The following is a 25,897-nucleotide window of genomic DNA, read 5'->3' as shown; positions in this document are numbered from 1 at the left end:
TTCAGGGTGCAATAAATGATTCTATGGTGGTTAGATACTCCTCCCCCTCTCCAAGGGGGGGATGCCATACAAATGAAACACAAATTTCTGCATAATTCAAGAATTAATCAAGCAACCAAATTTGGCACGTGCAGGTTTAGGGCAAGAAACATTTCTAAAGTAGATCAACACTCCTCCCACCTTATAAGGGGGGGCTGCCATAGAAATGAAACACAAATTTCTGCATAACTCGGGAACTAATCAAGGAAATGGAAACAAATTTGGCATATGAAGTTCCTAGGGAGCAATAAATGTTTTTATGGTGGTTTGATACTCCTTTCCCCTCTCTAAAGGGGTGCTGCCATACAAATGAAACACAAACTTTCACATAACTCGAGAACTAATCAAGCAAATAGAGTCAAATGTGAGGGTTTTTGGGTACGAGGAATGTTTATATGGTGGTATGACACCCCTCCTTCCTCTGGAATGGAGAAGGGGTCCCATAAAAATATTAAACATATTTCAACCAAACATGACAATTGAAAATTTTAGGAAAACTTTGAAGGAAAATGGGAAAATTTAATTCCCATATGCTCTACAACTACATATTGACCAGCGTTGTTAGTCCATTTGATGTTTGCGGTAACAAAATTGATCTTCGTTCAAAAGTGTAAATGGATTATAATGTGATAAATATGATATTATATTATAATGTGATAAATATGATAAATGTGATAAACGCGCTCCTATATCTATAAAAATGGATCACCGGATGTGTTGATAAAAGCAAAACTTGAGAAAGGAATTGTCCGATTTGGGGCTGACTTCATTCTATCATATTTTCTGTATCAAATATTCATTCCATGTAACGGAGAAACATGTTATTTGCAAGTGGATGAAAAATCTTGCACGAGAATTGCGTCTGAAAATAATATGATATTATAATGTCGAGTTTTGGTAGAAGTACTGAAATTTTATAGTAAAAAATATTTTTAAATGGTAGATTAGAAGATCAATCAATGAAAAGTTCTGCGATTGCACCAATTATCGTGCGCTTAGTAAGAAAACGTGGTATGATAACAAAAAATAAATTTTGAGCGGGACGAAGTTTGCTAGGCAGCTAGTCTATTATAATTTTAATGCTTACATGCATCTGAATCATGCTAAACGCTATTTTCCGTCAGCATCCGAACGGCATCGACTTTTGTGCGACTTTTCTGTGTGATTTTATTTTTTACTAGCTGACCCGGCAAACTTCGTCCCACCCAAAAATTGGTTTTCTGTTATCAATACCTTCAAACATTCACGTTTCCTTACTATGAGCAAGTTCATGGGTCCAATCACAGAACTGTTCATTGATCGACCACGTTGGATTTACCTTTTACTATGAAATTCCTAGTATTTCTAACAAAACTAATCATTATAATATCAGATTATTTTCAGACACAATTTTCGTTCAAGATTTTTCAACCACTTGCAAATAACATGTTTCTTCGTTACATGGAATAAATGTTTTATACAGAAAATATGATAGAATAAAGGCAGACCTAAATCGAACAATTCCTTTCTCGAATTCTGCTCGTATCAACACATCCAGCGATCCTTTTTTTGGTACAGATAGAAGAGGATATAGGAGTGCGTTTCATCACATTAAAATCCATTTCCAGTTTCGGACAAGGATCAATTTCGCTAGCGCAAACATCAAATGGATTAACAGCACTTCCGAACTTTCCTTTTTTCCTTCAGAGCTAAAGGGTGTGTCACAACAAATTGCATCACGGAAAAAACGCTGTAGAAATTTAATTTTTAGGAATTATATCTTCAGCTTTCGCTTATAATCAGATAAGAGTGTATAGATCACGTTGGCCATGCTTCACTGTCAATTTTTCGTAAATTTGGAAAAATGTCGTCGAACGAAAAAGAGCGTCGTAAATTAATCCTGCGCACTCATTTCGAGAATCCGGAGTTGTCACATCGGGACATCGGTAAGATGCTGGGAATCGTCCAATCCACGGTCAGCAGAGTACTAAAACGATACTTCGAGAACCTAACCATCGACCGGAAGGTGAAGAACGGCAAAAATGGATGCTCCGTCAGTGAAAAAGATCACAAGCGCGTAGTTAAGCAGTTTAGCGTGATCCGAGAAGTTCGGTCCGGGATGTCGCCAATAAGCTGAATTTGTCAAGTTCATTCGTCCAGCGGACCAAGCAGCGGGAGGGCCTGCGTACATACAAGGTTCAGAAGGCTCCTAACCGCTACGAAAGGCAAAACATGGTGGGGAAGACGCGAGCCCGGAAGCTGTACACCGAAATGCTGACGAAGCCGCATTGCCTGGTAATGGACGACGAAACCTACGTCAAAGCGGACTTTCGTCAGCTGCCGGGCCTGTTGTTCTTCTCCGCAGGGGACAAATTCAGCGTTCCGGAGGAGATTCGCAAGCAGAAACTATCCAAGTTTGCCAAAAAGCACATGGTGTGGCAAGCGATCTGCTCTTGCGGAAAGCGGAGCGCCCCCTTTGTGATGACCGGCACGGTAAACGGGCAGGTTTACCTTAAGGAGTGCCTACGGAAGCGCTTTCTACCACTATTGAAGCAGCACGAGGGCCCGACCATCTTCTGGCCGGATCTCGCTTCGTGCCACTATTTAAAGAACGTGTTGGAGTGGTACGAAGCCAACGGGGTCACCTTCGTGCCAAAGGAAATGAACCCGCCCAACGCGCCGGAACTTCGTCCAATAGAGAAATATTGGGCGATCATGAAGCAGGCCCTCCGGAAGAACCCAAAAGTTGTCAAATCGGAGGCGGACTTCAAGTGAAAATGGATTTCTGTTCAAAAAAAACTACAACCTGACGTTGTACAGAACCTTATGGACGGGGTAAAGAGGAAGGTGCGAGCATACGGGCTTGGGCTCGAAGTATGAATAAAAAGAAAATGCCAAAAGTTGTTTAATAGTTTTTATTTTACTGTCTAAAATTTTAAAAGGATCGGTCTACAGGGTGAATTTCTACAGCGTTTTTTCCGTGATGCAATTTGATGTGACACCCGAAAATTTTCAATTGTCATGTTTGGTTGGAATATGTTTGGTTAAAATAAGTGTAATATTTTTATGGGACCCCCTCTCCATTTCCTGAGGAGGAAGGGGTGTCCTACCATTATAGAAACATTTCTTATACCCAAAAACCCTCACATCCCAAATTGTGCTTGATTAGTTCTCGAGTTATGCAGAAATTTGTGTTTTGATTTGAATGATAGCCCACCCTTAGAGAGCGGGAGGAGTGTCAAACCACCATAGAAATATTTATTGCATCCTAAAACCTCCACATGCCAAATTTGGTTTCGTTTGCTTGATTAATTCTAGAGTTATTCAGAAATTTGTGTTTCATTTGTATGGCAGCCCCCCCCCCTTAGAGAAGTGGGTGAAGAGTCTAACCACCATAGAAACATTTATTGCACCCTAAAACCTCAATATGCATAATTTGGTTTCATTTGCTTGATTGATTCCCGAGTAATGTAGAAATTTGTGTTTAATTTGTATGGCATTTGTATGGTAGCACTCATGAAGAAGAGGCCATCCTTGATAAACAGAGGCCGCATTGTTTTCCATCAGGACAACGCCAGGCCACACACTTCTTTTTTGGCTATCCGAGTTTTTTGCCAATAAGGAAGTGATTTATTTCAGTTCAACCATGCTTTAGAAATTAATTTTTGAATAAAATCAAATGAAGAATTTCATTATGAAAAAAGAACTTCTTATAGTTAATCTCACTCGTCTTGTTGTGAACTACTATATTTATATTTAATTCATCAGACCGTTGCAAAAAGCATTCCATTTTCAATTACTCAAGGAATTTTATTATTTTTTTCTTATTCATGTATATTTTTTTGAGAAAGTATCGTTTTAGATATACATACTGTGTCAAATAAATTTCGGAACTAGCAGTGGAAATGAATTTTCAAACATGTTATTTTAATGTTGATAGTATTCTTGTTATTGAAATTGGAACCACCTTCCGCACATATGTGCCCAATAAATTTATGTGCCCGCATTATTACCCACTAAATTTGTAAATAAACAAAAACATACCCTTATACTTATCAATTATACCTTTCGAAAGATATAAAAGTTATTGTTCGATTTTTCGAACAGCATGTCGTTAATGGGTTGATTTGATCCATATGTTTCAAATTCAACTAGAAACTAGAAAAAAAAGCAATCCACATCTGAAAACTCGGTTTTAACAAAATAATTTTATTTTACTCTATTTTTTAACAGCGTATCATTCATTTGGTATTCATATCACCAGTGATTATGGTGTTTATTGACATACACCGGAGCAGGCTTCTCAGCATGAACTGCGTACGGTTTCGGCACTTCGACGTATTCCTTCTGGACGACTGGGACCTTAACTGGATGGGGAACGTGCACCGGACGCTCAATAAGCACTGGCACCTTCACCGGGTATGGTACCGGGCGGTCCACATGAACGGGAACTCGCTTCTCGACCTCGACTGGGTATGGGACTGGACGATCAACGTGCACAGGCACTCGATTTTCAACATACACTGGTACTTTCTTTTCCACTGGGTACGGAACTGGCCGATCGACATGAACAGGGACGTGTTTCTCAACCTCCACTGGATATGGGACTGGACGGTCAACGTGCACTGGAACCTTCTTCTCGACCTCTACTGGGTATGGGCGATCGATATGGACCTGCTTCTCGACGTACACTGGGCGTTCAACTGGGAAAGGAACTGGACGATCGACGTGAACAGAGACCCTCTTCTCGACATGCACTGGATACGGAACCTTGACCTCGACTGGGTACGGTACTGGACGGTCAACATGGACTGGAACCTTCTTTTCAACTGGATATGGAACCTTCACTTCTACTGGGTAAGGACGATCGACATGGACTGGCACCTTCTTCACAACCTCCACTGGGTATGGAACATGAACTGGAACCTTCTTTTCAATGTATACTTTTTTCTCCACTGGATACGGTCGGTCAACGTGAACTGGGTACGGTACTTTCACTTCGACTGGGTACGGACGATCCACGTGAACCTTCTTTTCAACGTACACTGGATAAGGAACCGGACGATCGACATGAACTGGAACCTTCTTTTCGATGTAGATTTTCTTCTCGACTGGATATGGAACCTTTACTTCAACTGGGTACGGGCGGTCAACGTGAACTGGAACCTTTACTGGGTACGGAACTGGTCGATCCACATGCACTTGTACGTGTTTCTCAACCTCAACTGGATACGGCACTGGAATCTTCTTGGTGATGGTCTTGGTGAGATGTTGGATCTCATGATGGCCATGATGGTGACCGTATTGGAATTCGTTGAATTCATTTCCCAGTTCCCAGAGGCCACGTTTTTGTTTCTTCGAGGATTGTTCGACTGCCGAACAGGATGCAATGGCTAAGACCACCGACAGCACTACGAACGCCTGAACGAATGGTTGGTTAAATAAATTAATTCAATTTATCATCGGATTAACGTTGTTTTACCTTCATCTTCGTTGCAACCGATGATTGAACTGCGCTCCAGTGATTTTCAGCCCGGTAACTAACGACGTGAGATGATCACAAGTGAATGATACTGGTCGATTGACCTCTGCCGCTTTTTATATGTGAATTGATTTTTTCTTCTCTCAACTAAACCGTACCGAATTGCAATCGGATTTCATTGAAGGCCGTTTGGAGAGAGGAAAGTTTCTATTATCGGTGGTAATCGAAACGGTTGGATGAATAGATAATAGGCTTTCATGAAATCTTCTTGATTATATTTGTGTTAGATTTTGGTATCGATCTCTAAGAATAGCATCAGATTTGGCTAGTCTTCGGTGCAAATTATAATATTGGGTCGTTTCCAAATTCTTATTCGTCTCAGAAACTCAATATATGGGCTGTTACAACCGGTAAATTGAAGTGAATTGCGAAATCGATTATGATTTAACTTCTCGAGCTCAACCGTTCTTGATTTGTGATTTATGTCTCAAGTGAAAACTGGAATGGAAATAGCTCGTTCAGAATTGTCGTAAACTATCTAATTGTGGCAGATCTTCGACATGTTCTAAGTAGACACTTTTAGATATTGGGTTCAATTCCCAATCAGTCAAGGATCTTCCCGGGTTGGAAATTTTCTTGACAAACCTTGAAATAAATTTGGGCCTGAAGTTGAGACTATGATTATGTTAATGTCGATACGGGTGGAACCATGATTTTTTTACAGTTTTTGCCTTTTTTCATGTTCGATTAATATAAATTCGTTCCTGAAACAAAGTCAGTTCGCTTTAATTTTTATTTCATAAACCTGTCTCTTAATTTCGCGAAATATACCGTTCTGAATCATATTTCGGACACATAAGGAATCTGATACAGAAAACAGATCTGAACTCTATGCACAGGTATTATTTGGTTGATATTTTCAATAAATTAGTTCAATATGCTTTTAAGCTTTCTACTTAGGTACCTGTTTGATTGAAAACATAAGAAAATCATCGAAAAAAATGCTAATCAAATGAAGCGAATAAGAATCAAACTTCGGACACTAAATCAAATTTCGGACAGATTGAATTCAAATTTCGGACACTTTATTTTGTAATTTATTGAACGAAAATTACATTACACTTGATTATATTTTATAATCAACTGCGAAACACTTACCAACCAATCACAGTAACCTGATAACGATGATGATAACTGATGAAACACGAGAGAAATTTAAATATCGATGAAGGGGTAAATTCTACGTGCTCACGCTAAGCAAACGTCAAACAAAAACGAAAATGGGTCGATTTTGGATTTTGGATGGTTTTTTTTCTTACTATGCGATAATTCAAATGTAATTGTCTAATGAAGTGATAGTGAAACCATGGAATTACTCTAAAGAAGCAATTGTGATATCAATTTTATAGTTATACTATCTGACCCGGCAAACTTCGTCTCGCCCAAAACTTATTTTTCGTTACCACATCCACGTTTTCTTATTAAGCCCACGTTTGTGGGTCCAATCGCAAAACTGTTCATTGATTGATCTTCCAATCTACCTTTATAAATTACCTTTTACTATAAAATTCCTAGTACTTCTAGCAAAACTCGTCATTATAAAATAAAATAATTTTCAGACACAATTCTCGTTCAAGATTTTTCAACCACTTGCAAATAAGATGTTTCTTCGTTACGTGGAATAAATGTTTGATAAAGAAAATATGATAGAATAAAAAAGAGCTCTAAATCGGACAATTCCTTTCTCGAGTTTTGCTCTTATCAACACGTTCGGCGATCCATATTTATTTATATGGTTAGAAGATGATATGGGAATGCGTTTTATCACATTAACATCCATTTCCACCTACGAACGAAGATCAATTTCGTTAGCGCAAACATCAAATGGCATCAAATGGATTTCCGAAAATTTTTCAATTGTCATGTTTGGTTGGAATATGTTTGGTTAAAATATGTGTGTTTTTTAGGAGACTCCTCTCCATTCCAGAGGAGGGAGGGGTGTCATACCATCATAGAAACACTTCTCTTACCCAAAAATCCTCACATCCCAAATTCAGCTCAATTTGCTTGATTATTTCTCGAGTTATGCAGAAGTTTGTGTTTCATTTGTGCATGGCAGCCTCCCTTAGAGAAGGGAGCGGAGTGTCTACTAAAAAAAAAAAACTTTTATATTTCAAAACATCCTCCCTCCGATATTTTTTTGTATATTCTTATTGGAAAGCCCTTTTAATTTGACAATGTATAGTATAGTAATGCCGTGTCGGGTTATATAAATTTTGAAAAATTTATGAAATTTCAATGCTTTCTGAAGGCGCAGCCATTTACGAAAGGTAATATGAACAACGGAATTGCTCTATAACAGAATGATTTGATGGGAGGAAACCATTCTGTTGGCTACACAGCATTCGGCATTCGTTGGCTACACAGCTTAAGAGAGTTGAAACGTTTCAGATTGAAATGTACCTCTTTATTTTCATTGGCATATCAGTGAATTAAGAATGGAACCATTCCAAGAAGTCGAACCCAAGACGATTGAATTTTACTATCGCGATGTTGTGGTTCATTATATCGAATATGCAGAGAAATCTAAATATTGTAGAGATTCAAGAGAATAGATGATTATGGTGCATGATAATTTAATAATTTTTCATAGCAACCATATGGCGAGGTTTTGGTATCAAAAGATAGTTTAGTTTATTAGCTAACACTTACTAACAATTTAATTCTATTTTGTATAACGTTATTGGGCACCAAATTCGGTTTTAAGAAACTTTATGCGGAAAGTACATAACCTCACATAATCTAACAAAAAAACCCAAACCTTATTAAATGCAGAAATGTGTTAACTTTTCTACAGTATTACTTTGATGAAGGAACACACATTATGATGTAGAAAAAAAAATCATTAGATTGAACCTCCTACAGCAACAAAAATGTACGTTCTGACCAATGTTTTTTTTGTGATTTTTCGATTTTTTGCCATTTTCCGGAAATTGAAGAACGGAATAAAAAATCTTGAAGATTGAGATTTCTGTAACACCAATTATCAAAATGACTTTCGTTAAAAAAATATTTTTTACAACTTCGTCGTTAATGGGTTAAGAGCCAGTAAATAAGAAAAATAAATTACTACTGAAATCAAAATTTTAATCGTCCATCAATCCGTGAAGTGTGTAATCGATACTGCAATCTCTACTCATTCGTTAGGAATGGTAACGTTCCCTATGAAAATATTATATACTACTCTTAAAAGTCAACAAACAATCCATTCCAACCGTTCTCAGGGACAAAAAATAAATTCTCATGTCTCGATTCAGTAGAGCCTCAAAATTTTTTTTTATTTCAATAAATTTTATTCAACTAATTCAACAATCAACTAGCGATCAATCAATCACCAATGCTTCTGGTGCTCGTTGGAGTGCACTGGAGCGTGCTTCTCAACATGAACTGCGTACGGTTTCGGCACTTCGACGTATTCCTTCTGCACAACTGGATAGGGAACTGGACGATCAACATGGACTGGTACGTGTTTCTCGACCTCGACTGGGTACGGAACGTGCACTGGACGATCCACATGTACGGGAACCTTCACTGGGTATGGAACCGGGCGGTCCACATGAACGGGGACACGCTTCTCGACCTCGACTGGGTACGGGACTGGACGGTCAACGTGGACCGGCACTCGGTTTTCAACGTAAACTGGAACCTTCTTTTCTACCGGGTAAGGAACTGGACGATCGACATGGACTGGAACGTGTTTCTCAACCTCGACTGGGTATGGAACGGGACGATCAACGTGCACTGGAACCTTCTTCTCGACTTCCACCGGGTATGGACGATCAACGTGGATTGGGTATGGTACTTTCACTTCGACTGGGTATGGACGATCAACATGGACTTTCTTTTCAACATACACTGGTCGATCGACGTGAACAGGTACCTTCTTCTCGACATGCACTGGGTACGGAACTTTGACCTCAACTGGATATGGAACTGGGCGATCGACATGAACTGGAACCTTCTTTTCGATGTAAACCTTTTTTTCAACTGGATAAGGAACCTTCACTTCGACTGGGTACGGACGATCGACATGAACCTTCTTCTCAACATACACTGGATAAGGGACTGGACGATCGACATGGACTGGAACCTTCTTTTCGATGTAAACCTTCTTCTCTACTGGGTACGGAACCTTTACTTCAACTGGGTACGGGCGATCGACGTGCACTTTCTTCTCAACGTACACTGGTCGGTCAATGTGAACTGGAACCTTCTTCACGACCTCCACTGGATAAGGAACTGGACGATCAACATGAACTGGAACCTTCACTGGGTACGGCACTGGTCGGTCCACATGGACTGGTACGTGTTTCTCAACCTCAACTGGATATGGAACTGGAACCTTCTTGGTGATCGTTTTGGTCAGATGTTGGATCTCATGGTGATCATGATGGTGGCCATATTCGAATCCGTTGAAATCATTCCCCAGCTCCCAAAGGCCACGCTTTTGCTTCTTCGAGGACTCATCGCCTGCCGCACAGGATGCAATGGCCAAAGCCACTGACAGCACTACGAACGCCTGCACAAACGATGTTAGGTTATGTAATTGAATTTATGATTGGACTAACGTTGTTTTACCTTCATCTTCGTTGCAACCGTTGAATGAACTGCGCTCCAGTGATTTTCAGACCAGCTAACTAACGGGGTGAGATGATCACAAGTGAATGATACCTTTCGATTGGCCTCTGCCGCTTTATATATGTGGATTGATGATTTTGTTACTGCAACTTGATCAAACCGAAGCGTTACATGCTTTGTTCCGTTTTCCCTCAAGGTCGTTTTCGGTGAGTTTATTGCCGGCGAACCATGCCCGAGAGAAAATCGTTTTCATTATCACCGATAATTGAAACAGCAGCGAAGGATGTTATCTCACGGTTTGATGAATCTTCGGGTGTTTCTTAGTTAATTAGATTCAACTTTAGAGTAAGATGTCAAAATGAAATGTGCGAATGAAATAGTAAGAAGAATTGTAGATCGTATCAGCGTCTCATTACATGCGTGGCAATAAGTAAAAATTTTGCAAACAGGTAGATTCACGGCAGATTAATACGACAACATTAGTTTATCAATGCGATTAATTACTGCCTAATTATTTGCGATCCAGAGTAGTTCAATGGAACTGGAAAAAAAAATGGAACATATTTTAACGTTTTTATGGACTCTAAAAAATGTAATAATTGTTACTAAAATATACTCGTATATATACATTAATATACACAATTTCAAAATAATTATAATTAACTCAAAAAAATATGTTTTTTTAAATTACGATTCTGCTTAAACCATGGACGGTGTATTTGTTTTTGAAAATGTCAGACTCATATTTATTTTATTTGGCCTTGGGGTGCATCATCCTGAATTGAGGTTGTTTGAAAACTCGGCTTTTTTGCCGATTCTACCGAATGTATCCATTTTTACCATTCGTAAATTTTCAATCACTGGCCCGATTTTAGGTTCCATTTGGATCTTTCTAGGAAAAATTATGGATTTCGCTTCAAATGTCCAATGTCTTTCAGGCAAAATTAAAAAAAGGTTTTTCATTTAGGTTTTATCCAATCACTAAAATCTATAGAGTATATTTGAGGAAGGACTTCATGGAATTTTAACACGAGACTACCTCTATCACGTGGATAAGAAAGTCAAAACAACTTGTAATCTCATTCATCACGGAATAAAGTTTCTCAAAATGGTTGACATGATTACACTCGGTTTTGACGTAGAACTACGTCTTTCAGGAAGGGTGCCAAATCAGAAAACAGGTCACGTTTTTATGAAATAAAGGTAACATTAATAACTATTTTCAATGTGAACGAATTCTTATGATTTGCATACCAATCGAATCGGAAATTCTCTAAGATTTGTTTGATATACTATACATTACAATTCGCTAATGTCTAAACGGTTTAAATTCATGAAAACTGGAAGAGTTTCCTTTTTCCCATACATTTATTCTGCCGATTTGTGTGCTAACCCTACCTGTATTTCGAATGCTTGTAGCTCGAACATTTCTTAATAGATCGGAAAGATGTTTGCATCAATTGATTAAATGCTATTTTTCATGAGATGAACATTTGAATAACTGTAAAATATCAAGCGTTATTGAAACGCCCTAACTGCCAAGTTTTGATTGGCCCGATTTACGGTTTCCCGAACACAGACTTCAAAATCAATGTATCTGTGGAAATCCGCTTTGCAAATATACATGCAAACCAGGGGTATTTTGTTCCCACCGAGCTGTGTTTCCCTAACACGGACTTCTAAATAAATAAAGTAAATTCAAATTTGAGGGTATTTTTGACGTAGGACTACGTCTAACCGGAAGATATAGGGGGTGAAATGGAAATCTAGGCACTGAACAAGTAGGAAAAAATGCAAGATTTGGAACGCTTATAACTCGAGCATTTCTCAATAGATCGCAAAGGTTTTTGCATCAATTGATAGGAAATATATCTACGCATCTATCATAACGAATAACATTTCACTTTTCTTGAGATAAATAATTGAATAATTGTGAAATATCAAGCATTGTCAAAATGCACTATGTGCCCATTTTTGATTTGTCCATTTTATGCTCCTCAAATCGTACCGACCAAAACGGGCAACCAGAGCAGCAGCGAAATAGAATGAAGCACGGTTGGAAAGGAAAAAGAAAAAAATGAACGAAACATTGGTCGCAGTCTCACACATGCGTAATTCTCGAGCCAGCCAGTCAGCTTAAAAATCCCCGCTCCGCTGCCGTAACGATCATTCTTTGTGTGGACACCGACTGGACAACATCGTTGCTGGACGGGCTGGACGGCGAGGGATCGAGTGCCTTTCTCAAGGCAAGAGGGCGGAGGTGGTAGCGCTGGAGTAAAGTAGAGTAGAGTTTTCAAAGGGCCTTTCTCAAGGCTAGAGACGAATGAACTGCAAAAGTTTAAAGTCTCTATAATACAATACCTTCCTTCCTTCCGTAACGATCATTCTCATTCAAACCGTACACCACATCGGTTCGCATCACAACACATCAACAAACCAACCCAAGCAACCATGTCTGGACATGGTAAAGGAGGAAAAGTGAAGGGAAAGGCAAAATCCCGCTCGAACCGTGTTGATCTGGAGTTCCCCGCAAGGGTAGCTAGGCCGAGCGCGTTAGTACCAGTGCACCAGTCCACCTAGCCGGCGTTATATAGAAGTGATCGAGTTAGCTGGCAAAGCTGCTCGCGACGATAAGAAAAACCGCATTCGGAACAGAACACATTCGGTTCGGTGGACATCAAGACAACAGGCAGTTGCAGCGAGTGGCGAGTGGCAAACGCAATCGCAAAACGGCATCAGGTAGCAGAAGAAAAAAGTTTGTTCTTTATACAAACTGCTTTGGTGGCAAATCCAGAACAAGGCCGCATCGAGGGCGTTCGAAATGGTTTTTTTCAAAACCACGAGTACTAAGTTTTCTAAATTGGAACCATTCCATAAAACAAGGCGCTTTTCAGGGCCATTAAACCTTCCAAAAAAGAGTTTAAAAAATACAGTTCAATGCTTTCTAAAACATTATCCAAAATAATAATAGAACACAAATTGATTTTTTCATAATTTGTTTGCCAGAATCTGATGAGTATGTGAATTTGGCAGTTGTTCTGAGCTTATTGATAGTTAGGGACTTTCCTTAAATTGTTTCCAGATTGAAAGTACAGTAATTTACAATTAGTTCGACATTTAGCTAATTGGACGGACATGTAATGCGACATATTTAGTTGGACATTTTTGTAAACATAGAGATCCAAATTATGACCCCACATTGAAAGTCGACACTGTACCACTGTCATCGCAAATGTTCAATTACAGGTTAAAATCGCCTCCAATGCGACACTGAGTGGCGCTTCGGCACGTCGCATTGAATGTAATTTACTGTACAACATGTCACAAAGCTGGATGGGAAGAAATTTTCCAACTGTGAAAGCTGTGGCGAGTGGCAAAAAATCGCTAAACAGGAAGGTTTAGCCGAACAAGATGGGGATATCGAGTGATAACAAAACAATAAACTCTTTAGATTGAAGATAATTTTGTGATCCTGAAAAGGACCCTTTTTAGCCTGCATGTGAATCCAACGAGCGAACAAATCGTAATGAATATATTTTTTTTTGCCATCGCTCCCTTTTAACGCTCATTCGTTCGTCTCGTTGGACTCGCCCCTCTGGCTGAGTCTGCCGATTTGTCTCTATACTGTGAGTGTGTACCGCTAGAGTATAAAACTTGCGGACCCCAAAAAAATATCTTATTTTCTTTCAAACCGTAAACCCGTGTGGATGTACGGCATCGGCATCGTGGACGTGGACAAAGGAGGACAAGTTAAGGGAAAGGCATAGTCTCACTCGAGCCGTGCAGGTCTCCAGTTCCCTGTTGGTCGCATTCACTGATTGCTCCGCAAGGGTAACTAGGCCGAACGGATTGGTGCCGGAGCACCAGTATACCTAACAGCGATTATAGAGTTTCGGCCGTCGGAGTGCTCGAGTTGGCTTGCAAAGCTGCTCACGGCAATCAGAAAACCCGCATCAAGAACAGAGCAGCTTCGGTTCGGCGCTCATCAAGGCAACAATTAGTTTCAGTGAGTGGCAAAGTGTTTCTCCGGCACGTCGCATTAAATGTAATTTACTGAACAACATGTCACAAGCTGGATGGGAATTTTCCAACTGTGAAAGCTGTGGCGAGTGACAAACGCAATAGCTAAACAGGAAGGTTTAACTGAACAAGATGGAAATATTGAGTGATAACAAAAACACAACACCAAAGGTTCTTTTCAGAACCATCAACATATTCATAAAGAGTAAACAGTAAACTAATCCATTTTTCAGGTAGATAGGTAGGTATTCACGTAGGAGAAGAAAATAAAACAATATATTTAAAATATATATTTAACAAAAGCTGTCCCCTTTGTATAGTCCTACGTCACTCCGGTTATGTCCCCGACATTACCCACCCGTCTTTTTTTTTGGCGTTGAGTACTTTCGTACTCGCTTGTCGTTGTGCAGACCGGAATATGTTTCCCTAAACGGTACTTTTAGAGCCCTCGCAGACTTAATCAGTATGGAGAGATTACACATTACACCGCTTCAGTTGGGTCGGTTTTTGCACTAACAGGCCAACTCGATCAAACTGTCTGCCGATAAAAAGTATGCAGTCTGCGGGGGTTCTTAAACTGAGAAGCCTGGGAAAATCGTTATTTCAGATACTAGAAGTGAATAACTTTCGCGGTTCGAGAACTACGTAAACATGAGATGTGCAATAGATTCAGAGGGAAATGTAAAATACAATGATCGTTTGATAATTTTTCCGTTCACATATTTTGGTGTCCAGAATTTTGGAACATAGATATACACTGCATTTATTTATATAAAACGTATATTTCGTGGAAGTATGCTTTCAAATCCCCGTAGGAAAGCCATACTGTTGAATGTTGTAGGGTTCGATTCCACCTCGAGCGGAATATGGGAGCATAAGTGTTTATAGTTTATGATCGATATCTGAGTGCGAATGAGAAATTCTGGTGCGGGCGCTGTTCAATCGTAAATGTAATATGTTAATATATTATATATCTAATATGTAAATCTACAGTCTGGTAGCGATATCCATATTATTCTCTATCATTACCAGGCCTACCAGTATTGTTCAAATTTCAAATGAAAATTTTTACTGCTGAAGTAGTAACAATAAAAAAAAAGTAATTTCAAAAATTTCGATACATTCTACAATAATATTCAAAGTGGTAAACAGGTGGATTACATAATATAATTGCGTTGTTCTACGTCGAAAATGCGGTCGTGTCCTAGATACAACCCCTTTAATTTTTTATGCCTTTTTAAGTTTGAAAATTTATATTGTAAAATTCCCAAAACTTTTTCCCGTACCCAAACATGGCTCTTCAGTACTTCACGCCATTGAGTCATTTGAAAATAAGTTCTCCATCAAAGTTCCTTAAGTCCTTTGATTATTTAAAATGTTGTATTCCATATGGTATGTAAGTGATAATTAAAATTAAAAAAGCATTATGTAGGGTGTTGGGTTATTGAGAACCTCTTATGAGAAATAAAGATCATATTTGATGAAAAAATTATTCCTATCATATGATTCATAAGGGTGTCTAAGAACGGATCATAAAGTTGTTTGAACGGATTGATTAAGTTTTCCCAAAAAATATTCTTGTCATACAAATGAGCTACCAAGTGAAAACGACAAAAGGCCTAGTGTTAAAGGATTCTTAGAAAAGTCCATTATCGGTCCACAGGGACCTACATGGGCCGGACGGGAAATTCGTATGGGCTCCACGTTTAAAATGGTTTGAACACATTGGATCCACTATTAAATAACTTCTAAATTTTGACTGCTCGAATAATTTTCCGCAATAAATTACGAGAAAACACAGGAGCAAGAAACGCCTAACATTCAGTTTTTGCATTAGCGTTACTGGGATAATATCGCGACTAACTAAAGCTCTACGGATGCAATGGAGCACCTAATGTGCATTCAGGAGTTTACTGGCAAGCGCTTACAGCGTTAACCGTTGTCATTCATATCCACGGGACTTTAAACCTTCGATTCTTCGAAGGATTGAATCCAGCTATACTCAACTTGCGGCCCATAATCACGAAGACTTAAGACATCATCTAGGAAACATGAGATGAGAATAATGGAGTTTGACACATTACATATTATTACACCATACACATTTACACAATTTTGTTAATTGTGTAGTTAAGTGTATTAGTAGATTAAATATTCATTAATTTTTTTTCCTGTATTATAGTGACTATCAATACTTTTGGCTGGTTCGTCACTTCACTGTCATTTGTGGAATAATATCAGGAGTGAGAATTGAACTCTTGACCTATAACGGATGTTACCACTATGCCAGATCGCCTCAACACTATTAAAAATATTTGATTCGATCATTATGGCTAATCCAGTTTTCGTCAGTGAATAAAAATGAAAATATGAATGTGAAATCCTTTCGTATTTTTTGGCCAAATCTGAAAACAAGTTTCTAATAATAGTTTTAACGTTAATAATTGTTTTAGTTCTTAACGGATTTTTATTTTTTTGCATTCGAATCGAATCGGAATGTTTCCAATATTTTTTTTGTACGTTATACAAGACGGTTCTCTAACTCATAAATGATTCAAATTAACGTATATGGGAAGAATTCACATTTTTCTATCGTGTTTCCGTGCCCGAGTATGTATCAGTGAGGTATGAAATTAAAATATCACTGCTAATCAGACGAGCGTAAACTGATCTAATATCAACAATACATTTACTACTTTAAATAACAGTAACAGTAAGAATTCATCACTCATCTGCAGTGTTTGCCAAATGATCCACTCATTGAAAAAATCGCTTTCGTTCGTTCAAATATGATCTTTCAGGAAACATTTCCCCCAGCGGTATTCTATTATTGTTATGTGCTGCAAATCACGACACAAAAGAGAACGAGACAACTCTGCATCGGCTCGCACTTCATTGCACACCAGCATGCAAGCAAAGCTATCATATACGCTTTCAGTGCAGAAAGCTTATTTTCTTCTTTGCCTCTAACATATGCATACCGACCTCTCCATGCATCATGAAACAGCAGGATCATACGGACAACGCAAAGCGAAAGATTCATATTCAGCTAATGTAGCAGATCCTGATTTTTAAGTCTCAGAGAGTGCAAACTATATGATTATTTAGCTCGATAGAGGCTAAGGGAAGGGTAGTCAGATTATATTTTCCATTTTTAACGCCGCTATCCCTTGAAATGTGTATATTCATATGGACCGCATAGTTTTACTAGCAACACCGCTCCAGTGAGAAGCAAAAACTCTCGCGTTTTATCTCTTTTCCCATTCGCTGCTCTCCGCAAGTGGTGACGTAATGATGACGTAATTTTTCTTGTACCATTTATTGCTTTACACTTGTCTGTGCAGTGGGTTTCGCTATAGTAAAATGGGACGATATATGCGGTTCAAACTTGTATGCAGGCTTCGAAAATAGTGTGCCATGTTTGATACAACTCGAATATGCAAACAACAGTCTTCGTTCCTCTCTTAGTTTAATCACTAAATGTTACAAAAGAGATTGCTGACATTCATACGAGTATCTGAATGATCCTCTCATATTTGGTTATATGTTCGTGAGAGTTTACTTGCATGACACATTGTGTATCATTTGATTTTGATCGAAATCCAAACACTGCTCATCTGGCTAGCGACCAGACGGCAGCGAGGCTTTCTAACCATTCTCAAGGCAGAGTGTTTAGTTAAGTTTTTCACATTGCTCTTTTTCAAGGCTAAAGGCGAACAAACTTATAAATGTTAAAGCCTCTATAATTCAAAACATCATCATCATCATCATCATCAAGTATTTTCGCTTCAGCTATCAGGCAGCAGTCTTTCACAATGCTGATGTCACACATAGCGGTTTAGCTCGACTCTAAGGAAGAATGAGAGATAGATATCGCACAGTATGGTGCAATTTTGTTCGGTGGGTGCAACGCAACGCGTCGATTTGCATGCCGTAAGGTGAACAGTGCCTCTGTATTTTTCCAACGCATCAAATTTTAATCTATAATGGAGAGAATTTTTTTTTAAAAGAGAGCGAGTTACGGTTGGGGTGCAATGTTTTGAGCATTAATACCAATTTGTCGGCTGAAAAAATTTTGAATGACAATCACTTCGTTCGAAAGATAAAATGTATATGAGGAATGCTCCACTTATTGACCCTAAAACTTGTTTCAATAACAAACAAACTGCTTCAGAAGCAAACTATTGAAATCACAAAAAAATATAAATATGAGTACCTGCCTGAAAGTCTATTTTGGTTGATATTTATATATTCGAGAAATATTAAATAGGACGTAGGGGAACCGCGAGTTATACGGACAGTGGGGGTAAATGGACAGGTGGTTGATTTGTATAGTTACATTTTGAATTTAAAATTTCTGTTAATGAGAACACCCTCTACATGTTATTCTATAATATTTAAGCCACCCTATGACAATGAACAAAAACCGAAAATCATGCCTGATTCCCCGTGTGGATGTTATTTTAGCTGCTTCGATATTAAGCATTTTGAGTGGTTTGATATCAACATTCAATTCGCTGATGGTTATATTTCGGTTTGTGAGTTAACAGAGAAGCGATATTAGGTATGTACGGTAAGTAAATTCATTGTTGAGTGGAAAATTTAAATTATTGAAACAATTGTACTGATGGGGTAAAACGGACAGTTGCCAGTGGGAGTGAGATGGACTGTGAAAAGTCTGTTTAATCTTTTCCTATAGAATGCCCTGCGTCTATAAATGGAAATCAAATCGCCAAATGTGGACTGTTTAGAAGCTGACTGGAATCAAAAGCAAAATAGTTAAGGGTCTGTCCGTTTATACTGCTGAAATGCACGATATCACTTCTAGGTGGATTAATTCGATTTTTTTTATCATTTAACGGACATTCGTGATGAGTTCAGACCTTGGTTGAATAAAATTATTCCTCTCGCGATCGATAAACCTCTACGTTTCATATATTACAAACCTGCTCATATTACCTCCACTATGTGTTTATATTACCCGCATCGAAATAAAAAATGTACTCTTCGGTCTGTTTTAATTTCAGTAAAAAACATTGAAAAACACTTTTTTGTAAAATATTTGACCAATTAGGTAGAAAAACTGTATATTGAATCGCAAGAAACTGCATCAAAGTTTTGGGATTAGTTTCCAAAGATATAATTGAAGTTCTTCTTAGCATGTCCGTTTTACCCCCTCCCCTCCGTCATCGTCATCGATTCTCATACCATTGAAATTGTACGAATTGTTATTTTATTCGTAATCAAATAGCTAACGGTAGTGGGGGACAAAAATATAATCGCATAGAGCCGCACTCTGTGTAGTGCAGGAAGAATGTCGCGATGCATACTGACTGCGCTACGTGTTTTGTTCTGAGTGCGTGTATGTATTGTTCTCGTGAGAACAAAAATGAATAATGAATCAACCATCTTCAGCTGCGTCTATAAAACAACGCAAACCCTTCGGCCCTTTTTAGGGCCACTAAAATTTTGGACCAAAGAGTTAGTTTTGAACTTTTGATGCATTCTAAAAATCTATTTTACATTTACTTTTGGCTGAAGTGAGACTCTATGAATTAAGGAGTGTGTTTGGATTCATTGGTGTAATGATGTTGTTTTGAATTATAGAGGTTTTAAGCTTTCTCAGTTCATTCGGCTGCTAGCTTTGACAAAGACAAATTCGGAAAAACAAACTAAACAACTCGGCCTTGAAAAATACCATTAGGAAACTTTTCTGCCGTCCGGTCGCTTGCTGACCGTGAGTGACTTTTTCGTGATTTTTTTTCGATCGATTATTAAATTTTCGAGATTTCAATTAATGTTTCCGGTTTAAAAGTAACGTAAGGTGTACTTCAGCGTTAAGAGTTGTGTTCTTCGGTGGAGAAAAATTTGTTCCGATACCACACAATATATTTGGTTCGGATTTTCTTTTGCCGTTCCGTATCTTCTGAGATGTTTCTTTTTGCGTTGGAAATGTTATTCAGCCAAGAGATACTGAAAATCTACTCAGATATTCAAGAAGTTCAATATTTCAGTTTCAGTGCTCTAGACAGCGTGCAATAAACAGTACATGTTGATGTTAAGAATTAATAAGACAATATAGACATTTGATACCCATATCGACGAGGCTTTGAAAAAAAATATAGCGCTATTTTATGATGGCGGCCATTTTGGATTTGCATTTTTCATAAATAACTGTGTTCTACTAGTCAAGCCCTTTCATTTGATACCCGTGTTGATGGGGTTTTAAGAAAATATGTAATTCGCCATTTTGTAGTGGCCTCTTGGATTTGCATTTTTCATAGATAACTGTGTTCTACTAGTCAAGCCCTTTCATTTGATACCCTATTGATGGTGTTCTGAAAAAATATGTAATCCGCCATTTTGTAGTGGCTGCCATTTTGGATTTGCCTTTTTCATAATTAACTGCTTTCTACTAGTCAAGTCCTTACATTTGATACCCATATCAGCTATTCAATATGGAATTATTATACAAATTATTCAAAATTTCCGAAAATCAAAAATAAAATATGTACTCCGGATAATCGAGTCTCTGGATAATCGAGTCTCCGGATAATCGAGTCCAACCTGTATTCCTTTTTTTTAATGAACAAACAATATCCCATAACATTTGGGAAGTTGCCAACATTCGGATTTAAACCACAATAATAGCTTAAAATTGATTGAAACGATTAAATTTCGGTAATAGCAAACACCATTATGAACATTGATCATATGAATTTAAGTTTCTCCACTGATTGCATTCAAAAGTCAAAGCGAGGTAATTGAATTGGCAAACATTCATGATATCATAACATATATTTTTATTAAATCTATTAATTTCTTCAACAAATCATTGGTCATGACCTTCACCAATGCTTCTGATGTCCGTTGACATGCACTGGAGCGTGCTGCTCAGCATGAACTGCGTACTGTTTCGGCACTTCGACATATTCCTTCTGCACGACTGGATAGGGAACTGGGCGATCGATATGGACTGGCACGTGCTTCTCAACCTCAACCGGGTATGGAACGTGCACTGGACGATCAACCGGGACCTTCTTTTCAACATACACTGGTCGGTCAACGTGCACTGGTACCTTCACTGGGTATGGAACTGGGCGATCCACATGAACTGGAACACGTTTTTCGACCTCGACTGGGTATGGAACTGGCCGATCAACTGGAACTGGGACTTTGTTCTCGACGTAAACCGGAACCTTCTTTTCCACTGGATAAGGCACTGGACGATCAACATGGACTGGAACGTGTTTCTCAACCTCGACTGGGTATGGAACGGGACGATCAACATGCACTGGAACCTTCTTCTCGACTTCCACTGGGTATGGACGGTCAACGTGAACTGGGTATGGTACTTTCACCTCGACTGGGTATGGACGATCGACATGGACCTTTTTTTCGACATACACTGGATATGGAACTGGGCGATCGACATGAACTGGAACCTTCTTTTCAATGTAGACCTTCTTTTCCACTGGATAAGGAACTTTCACTTCGACTGGATATGGACGATCGATATGAACAGGCACTTTCTTCACAACCTCCACTGGATACGGGACATGAACTGGAACCTTCTTTTCGATGTAGACCTTTTTCTCGACTGGATATGGTCGATCGATGTGAACCTTCTTTTCAACATAAACTGGTCGGTCAACATGCACTGGGTATGGGACCTTCACTTCAACTGGGTATGGGCGATCCATATGGACAGGAACCTTCACTGGGTACGGCACTGGTCGGTCAACATGCACTGGAACGTGTTTCTCAACCTCAACTGGGTATGGAACTGGAACCTTCTTGGTGATGGTCTTGGTCAGATGTTGAATTTCATGATGACCATGATGATGACCGTGATGGTGACCGTATTCAAATTCGTTGAAATCATTTCCCAGCTCCCAAAGGCCACGCTTTTGCTTCTTCGAGGACTCATCGCCTGCCGCACAGGATGCAATGGCCAAAGCCACTGACAGCACTACGAACGCCTACACAAACGTTTGAGTAAATAATTGAATTTATAATCGAACTAACGTTGTTTTACCTTCATCTTTGCTGCAACCGATGATTGAACTGCGCTCCAGTGATTTTCAGACCGGGTCACTAACGGGGTGAGATGATCACGAGTGAATGATACCTTTCGATTGGCCTGGCTCGCTTTTATATATGTGAAGTGAAGATTTTTGCTTTCCCTACCAAACCGTAACGCATAAGTTTGTTAAGTTTAGTCGGTAGACTCCGCTCAAGGTTGATATGGGAGAAAATTGGTTTTATTATCGGGGTGGCAATCGAAGCAACGGAACATTGCGGCATCTTCTGATTGTGTGAAATGTATGTTTTGTCCTCAAATTAAATCTATTTTTCAATTTTTCAACGATACTTCTCCGAATATTTCTGACTTAACGGATGGGATGTTAGATTCATATTTTAATTTTACAACAACAAATACTGTTTGATCAATTTTCGTCGTTTCAAAACTGAAATGTTTCTCGTTGTTTTCTGTCATATCTAATATTTCCAATTTTTAAATAAACTACGTGTCGTAACGTTGGAACAAGATATGTGCAGGCACTTGAAATTACCATACTGTTCACATATGTCCTTTGTACATTCTCTCCACATATGTTCTCGATAGGATTTTGAACTGGTAAATAAGCATTGCTGAATCTGAACCCCAGTTCAATAAATCATGTAGAGGTCTTCTGACTTTCAGAAACTTTAGGAATACCCAATCATCTGGATGGTTTCGGTGCAAAAATGACAGTAAATGATTCAGTAGTATTGGTTTCGGTGGAAACGGTGGGTGCAATAGGACATCCCATCCGAGCTCCCGTAGCTTCTGGCGGGTCATCAAAGATGTGTGAGGCCGAGCGTTGTCCTGGTGGAAAACAACACCATTCCTATTGATCAATTAGTCAATCGCCTGCTTCAAACGGTCAAGCTGATCACTCGTGTGGCACCCATACATCCAGCTTTTTTTGGAATCCAATCTTCTGCAAATGATTCCAAACGGTTTTATGGTCTATACCCAGTTCTTGGCCAATCGAGCGAGTGCTTACATGTCGGTCTACTTGGATGATTTCAACGATTTTTTCGGTTTCCACGACGATTGGCCTACCAGTAAGAGATGTATCTTCGAGAGCCACTGAACCAGAACGAAATCGTTCAAACCAACGCTGTGCTGTACGAATCGTTACAGTATCGGGTCCATAAGCTACACGATTTTTTCAGCCGCCTTCGTTGCAGTTTTACCTCGCAGGGAATAAAAACTTAAAATATGACAAATTTCTTGCTTGGTGGACTCCATCTTTGACGCGCTATAACTTGAGACTGAAAAGGAAAATCACAACACTGTCAAAACGACACTTATAGCACAGATTGTCGTTTTTAAATAGCCGTATAGTATGACCCGATGCAATAAGTACAACACAAGATATGTTTAAGTGTTGCCATATATTGACAATATACGACATTTCTTTTTCCCCAACCCAATATTTTCAGTGTGAAATATCACGTTTCCAACGAACATAGATCATACATTGTTTGAACTATTCTCCACAAGATATCGATGTCTACAGCTATATACAGAAAAAAATAATGGATTTTTTGTGCTAATGATGACGTCGAAAGAGACAGGAGTATATCCTTTCAACACAAGTGGTGGGAACAAGAAACTTCTGATATAAAAACGAGATATTTAATTATGATTACCACTTCCCGAGATCAACAAAGAATTGATTCAAACGACTGTTCTTCTAGATAATGTGTAAGCAATTAAACAACAAGTATAATAAGAATACAACTTCAAATATAATATGTGATTTTTTATGAGAGAAAAACACTTTTCCATATAAAAATATTTTGAATTATGTATTCGCCACTTTGTCCAGACATTTTTTGCTTGCTGATTCGATCACTTTCGAGTAAATCAATCATTTTATTGGGGCCTCGAAGAAGCATCAGTAACATTTTTTATGTTTTTATTTGTGTAACTTGCATCAATAATTGCATAAGTTTTTAAAAAATATGCGACTGTGTGTTCAATCGCTGGTTATTATGTTTTCACATCGTTCTGGCAGTCTTTAAAATTCCATGACGGCTGACGTGGTCTCCGATTTTGGTGAAAATTGGTAGTTTTGTTTTTTTTTTTGCAAAATATTAGACCATTAGACCACATTTCCATTTTAGGATGGCCCGAAAATTCAATTTTTTCCCTTTCTTTCCAAAAATGTTTTTTTTTCAAAAAATCATAACTTTTGAACAACTAGACCGATTCAGATGATCGACACATCAAATATTCAAAGCCAAGCCAAGCTAGTCATTTCTAAAAAAATATTGCATCTGTAAAAAAAATGGATTCTCTTCTCGTAATTATTGATTATATTTATGTTTTATGGTTCACATGGTCTCGGGTCAAGGGCGCTATATTTTTTATATATTTTTCTTGAAGTCTAAGGACTTTTCACATTACATCAGAGATGTGTTTTTGTTCGTTTTGAGTTAGGATTTTTCAAAAGTTAACCGATTGTCTGAAAAAACAGTTTCCCCTTTTTCAGAATGACTTACTTTTGATTTACTAGACCGATTAAGATGATCGATATTTTCAATTGAAGTCAATGAGATGTCTACTTTAAAACAATGTTACACTTGCGAAAAAATGGATTCAAGTTGCATAGAAATATTGACTGAAAACATGTTTGGAAAATTATAACTCAAAAATGATAAAAAAACACATCATCTGAATGGGTTCTGTAGCTCAAAAGTTATGAATTTGAATAAAAAAAGTAAAAAAAACTTTTTAAGTTAAACGGTTAAATGTACAAAAAGCTAGAAAATAATTAAGCAAGTAGCGGTTAGTAGTTATCACATCCCTTCCTTCATTTATCTAGGGAAATGATGAGACTAAAATAAAATCGTGGGGTATATGATGGAACAACTAACTGTGGATAATGGAAATCCGATGTGCCCCAAGATTTTATTTTAGTCCCATAATTTCCCCAGATAAACGAAGGAAAGGATGTGATAACTACTAACTGCTACTTGCCTAATTGTTTTCTAGCTTTTAGTAAATTAAACCGTTTAACTTAAAAAGTTTTTTTTACTTGTTTCATTTTCTAGTTTTTAGTACATTATCTGTATGATTAGTATACTTTTCTACAATAAAACCATTCAATTCAATTTTTAATTTTTATTTCTTACCTAATTTTCTTCGGAATATTTTGATGATGCACTGGATTCTATTAGTCAAATCATTTCGTTTGATACCGATATTGACGGGATTACAAAAAATACATACAACTTTTTGAATTTATGTTGTTCATAATGTGTGCGTCAAGTCAAGCAAGATAAGCCATTCAGCCATTTTTTACCGGCGACCAAATTGGATTTTTCAAGATAATGGAATTCATAGTATCATAATGACAGCAGAGATAAAGGTTCGTTCCAAAGTCAGATCAATAAGTCAAAAGGAACGGGGTAAATTTTTTATTAATATGGGACAACCCTACAGACATACAAACAAGTCAAGTTGGATGAAACCGTTCAAAAAAGTAATTGGCATTTTTTTTACAGCGGCCATCTTGGATTTGAATTTTCTATTAATAACTGTGATCTCATGGTTCAGCCCCTTCATCTGATACTCATTTTGATGGGGTTTGTTTTGAGAAAATATGAAATCCGCCATTCCTTTCATACCCATTTTTATTGGGTTTTGGAAAAAATATATATCGCCATTTTGTTGTGGCG

General features: G+C 38.2%; 2 protein-coding genes across 5 annotated transcripts in view; both read right to left on the bottom strand.

The window, feature by feature from the left end:
• The window catches only part of LOC129778241 (protein sickie), a 475,861-nt gene that overhangs the window by 391,004 nt on the left and 58,960 nt on the right, over positions 1-25,897 (bottom strand). The gene's annotated exons all lie outside the window — the stretch shown is intronic.
• Positions 8,836-10,210, bottom strand: LOC129778243 (skin secretory protein xP2-like). Its single transcript, XM_055785021.1, has 2 exons — positions 10,139-10,210; positions 8,836-10,079 (listed from the first exon to the last, which is right to left on the bottom strand). The coding sequence occupies exons 1-2, from the start codon at positions 10,142-10,144 to the stop codon at positions 8,892-8,894; spliced, it is 1,194 nt and encodes a 397-aa protein (XP_055640996.1). The 5' UTR covers positions 10,145-10,210; the 3' UTR covers positions 8,836-8,891.

The sequence above is a fragment of the Toxorhynchites rutilus genome, chromosome 3 (genome assembly GCF_029784135.1).
Source record: "Toxorhynchites rutilus septentrionalis strain SRP chromosome 3, ASM2978413v1, whole genome shotgun sequence".
NCBI classification, from domain to species: Eukaryota; Metazoa; Arthropoda; class Insecta; order Diptera; family Culicidae; genus Toxorhynchites; species Toxorhynchites rutilus.
This window is presented reverse-complemented; position numbering and strand designations above follow the sequence as displayed.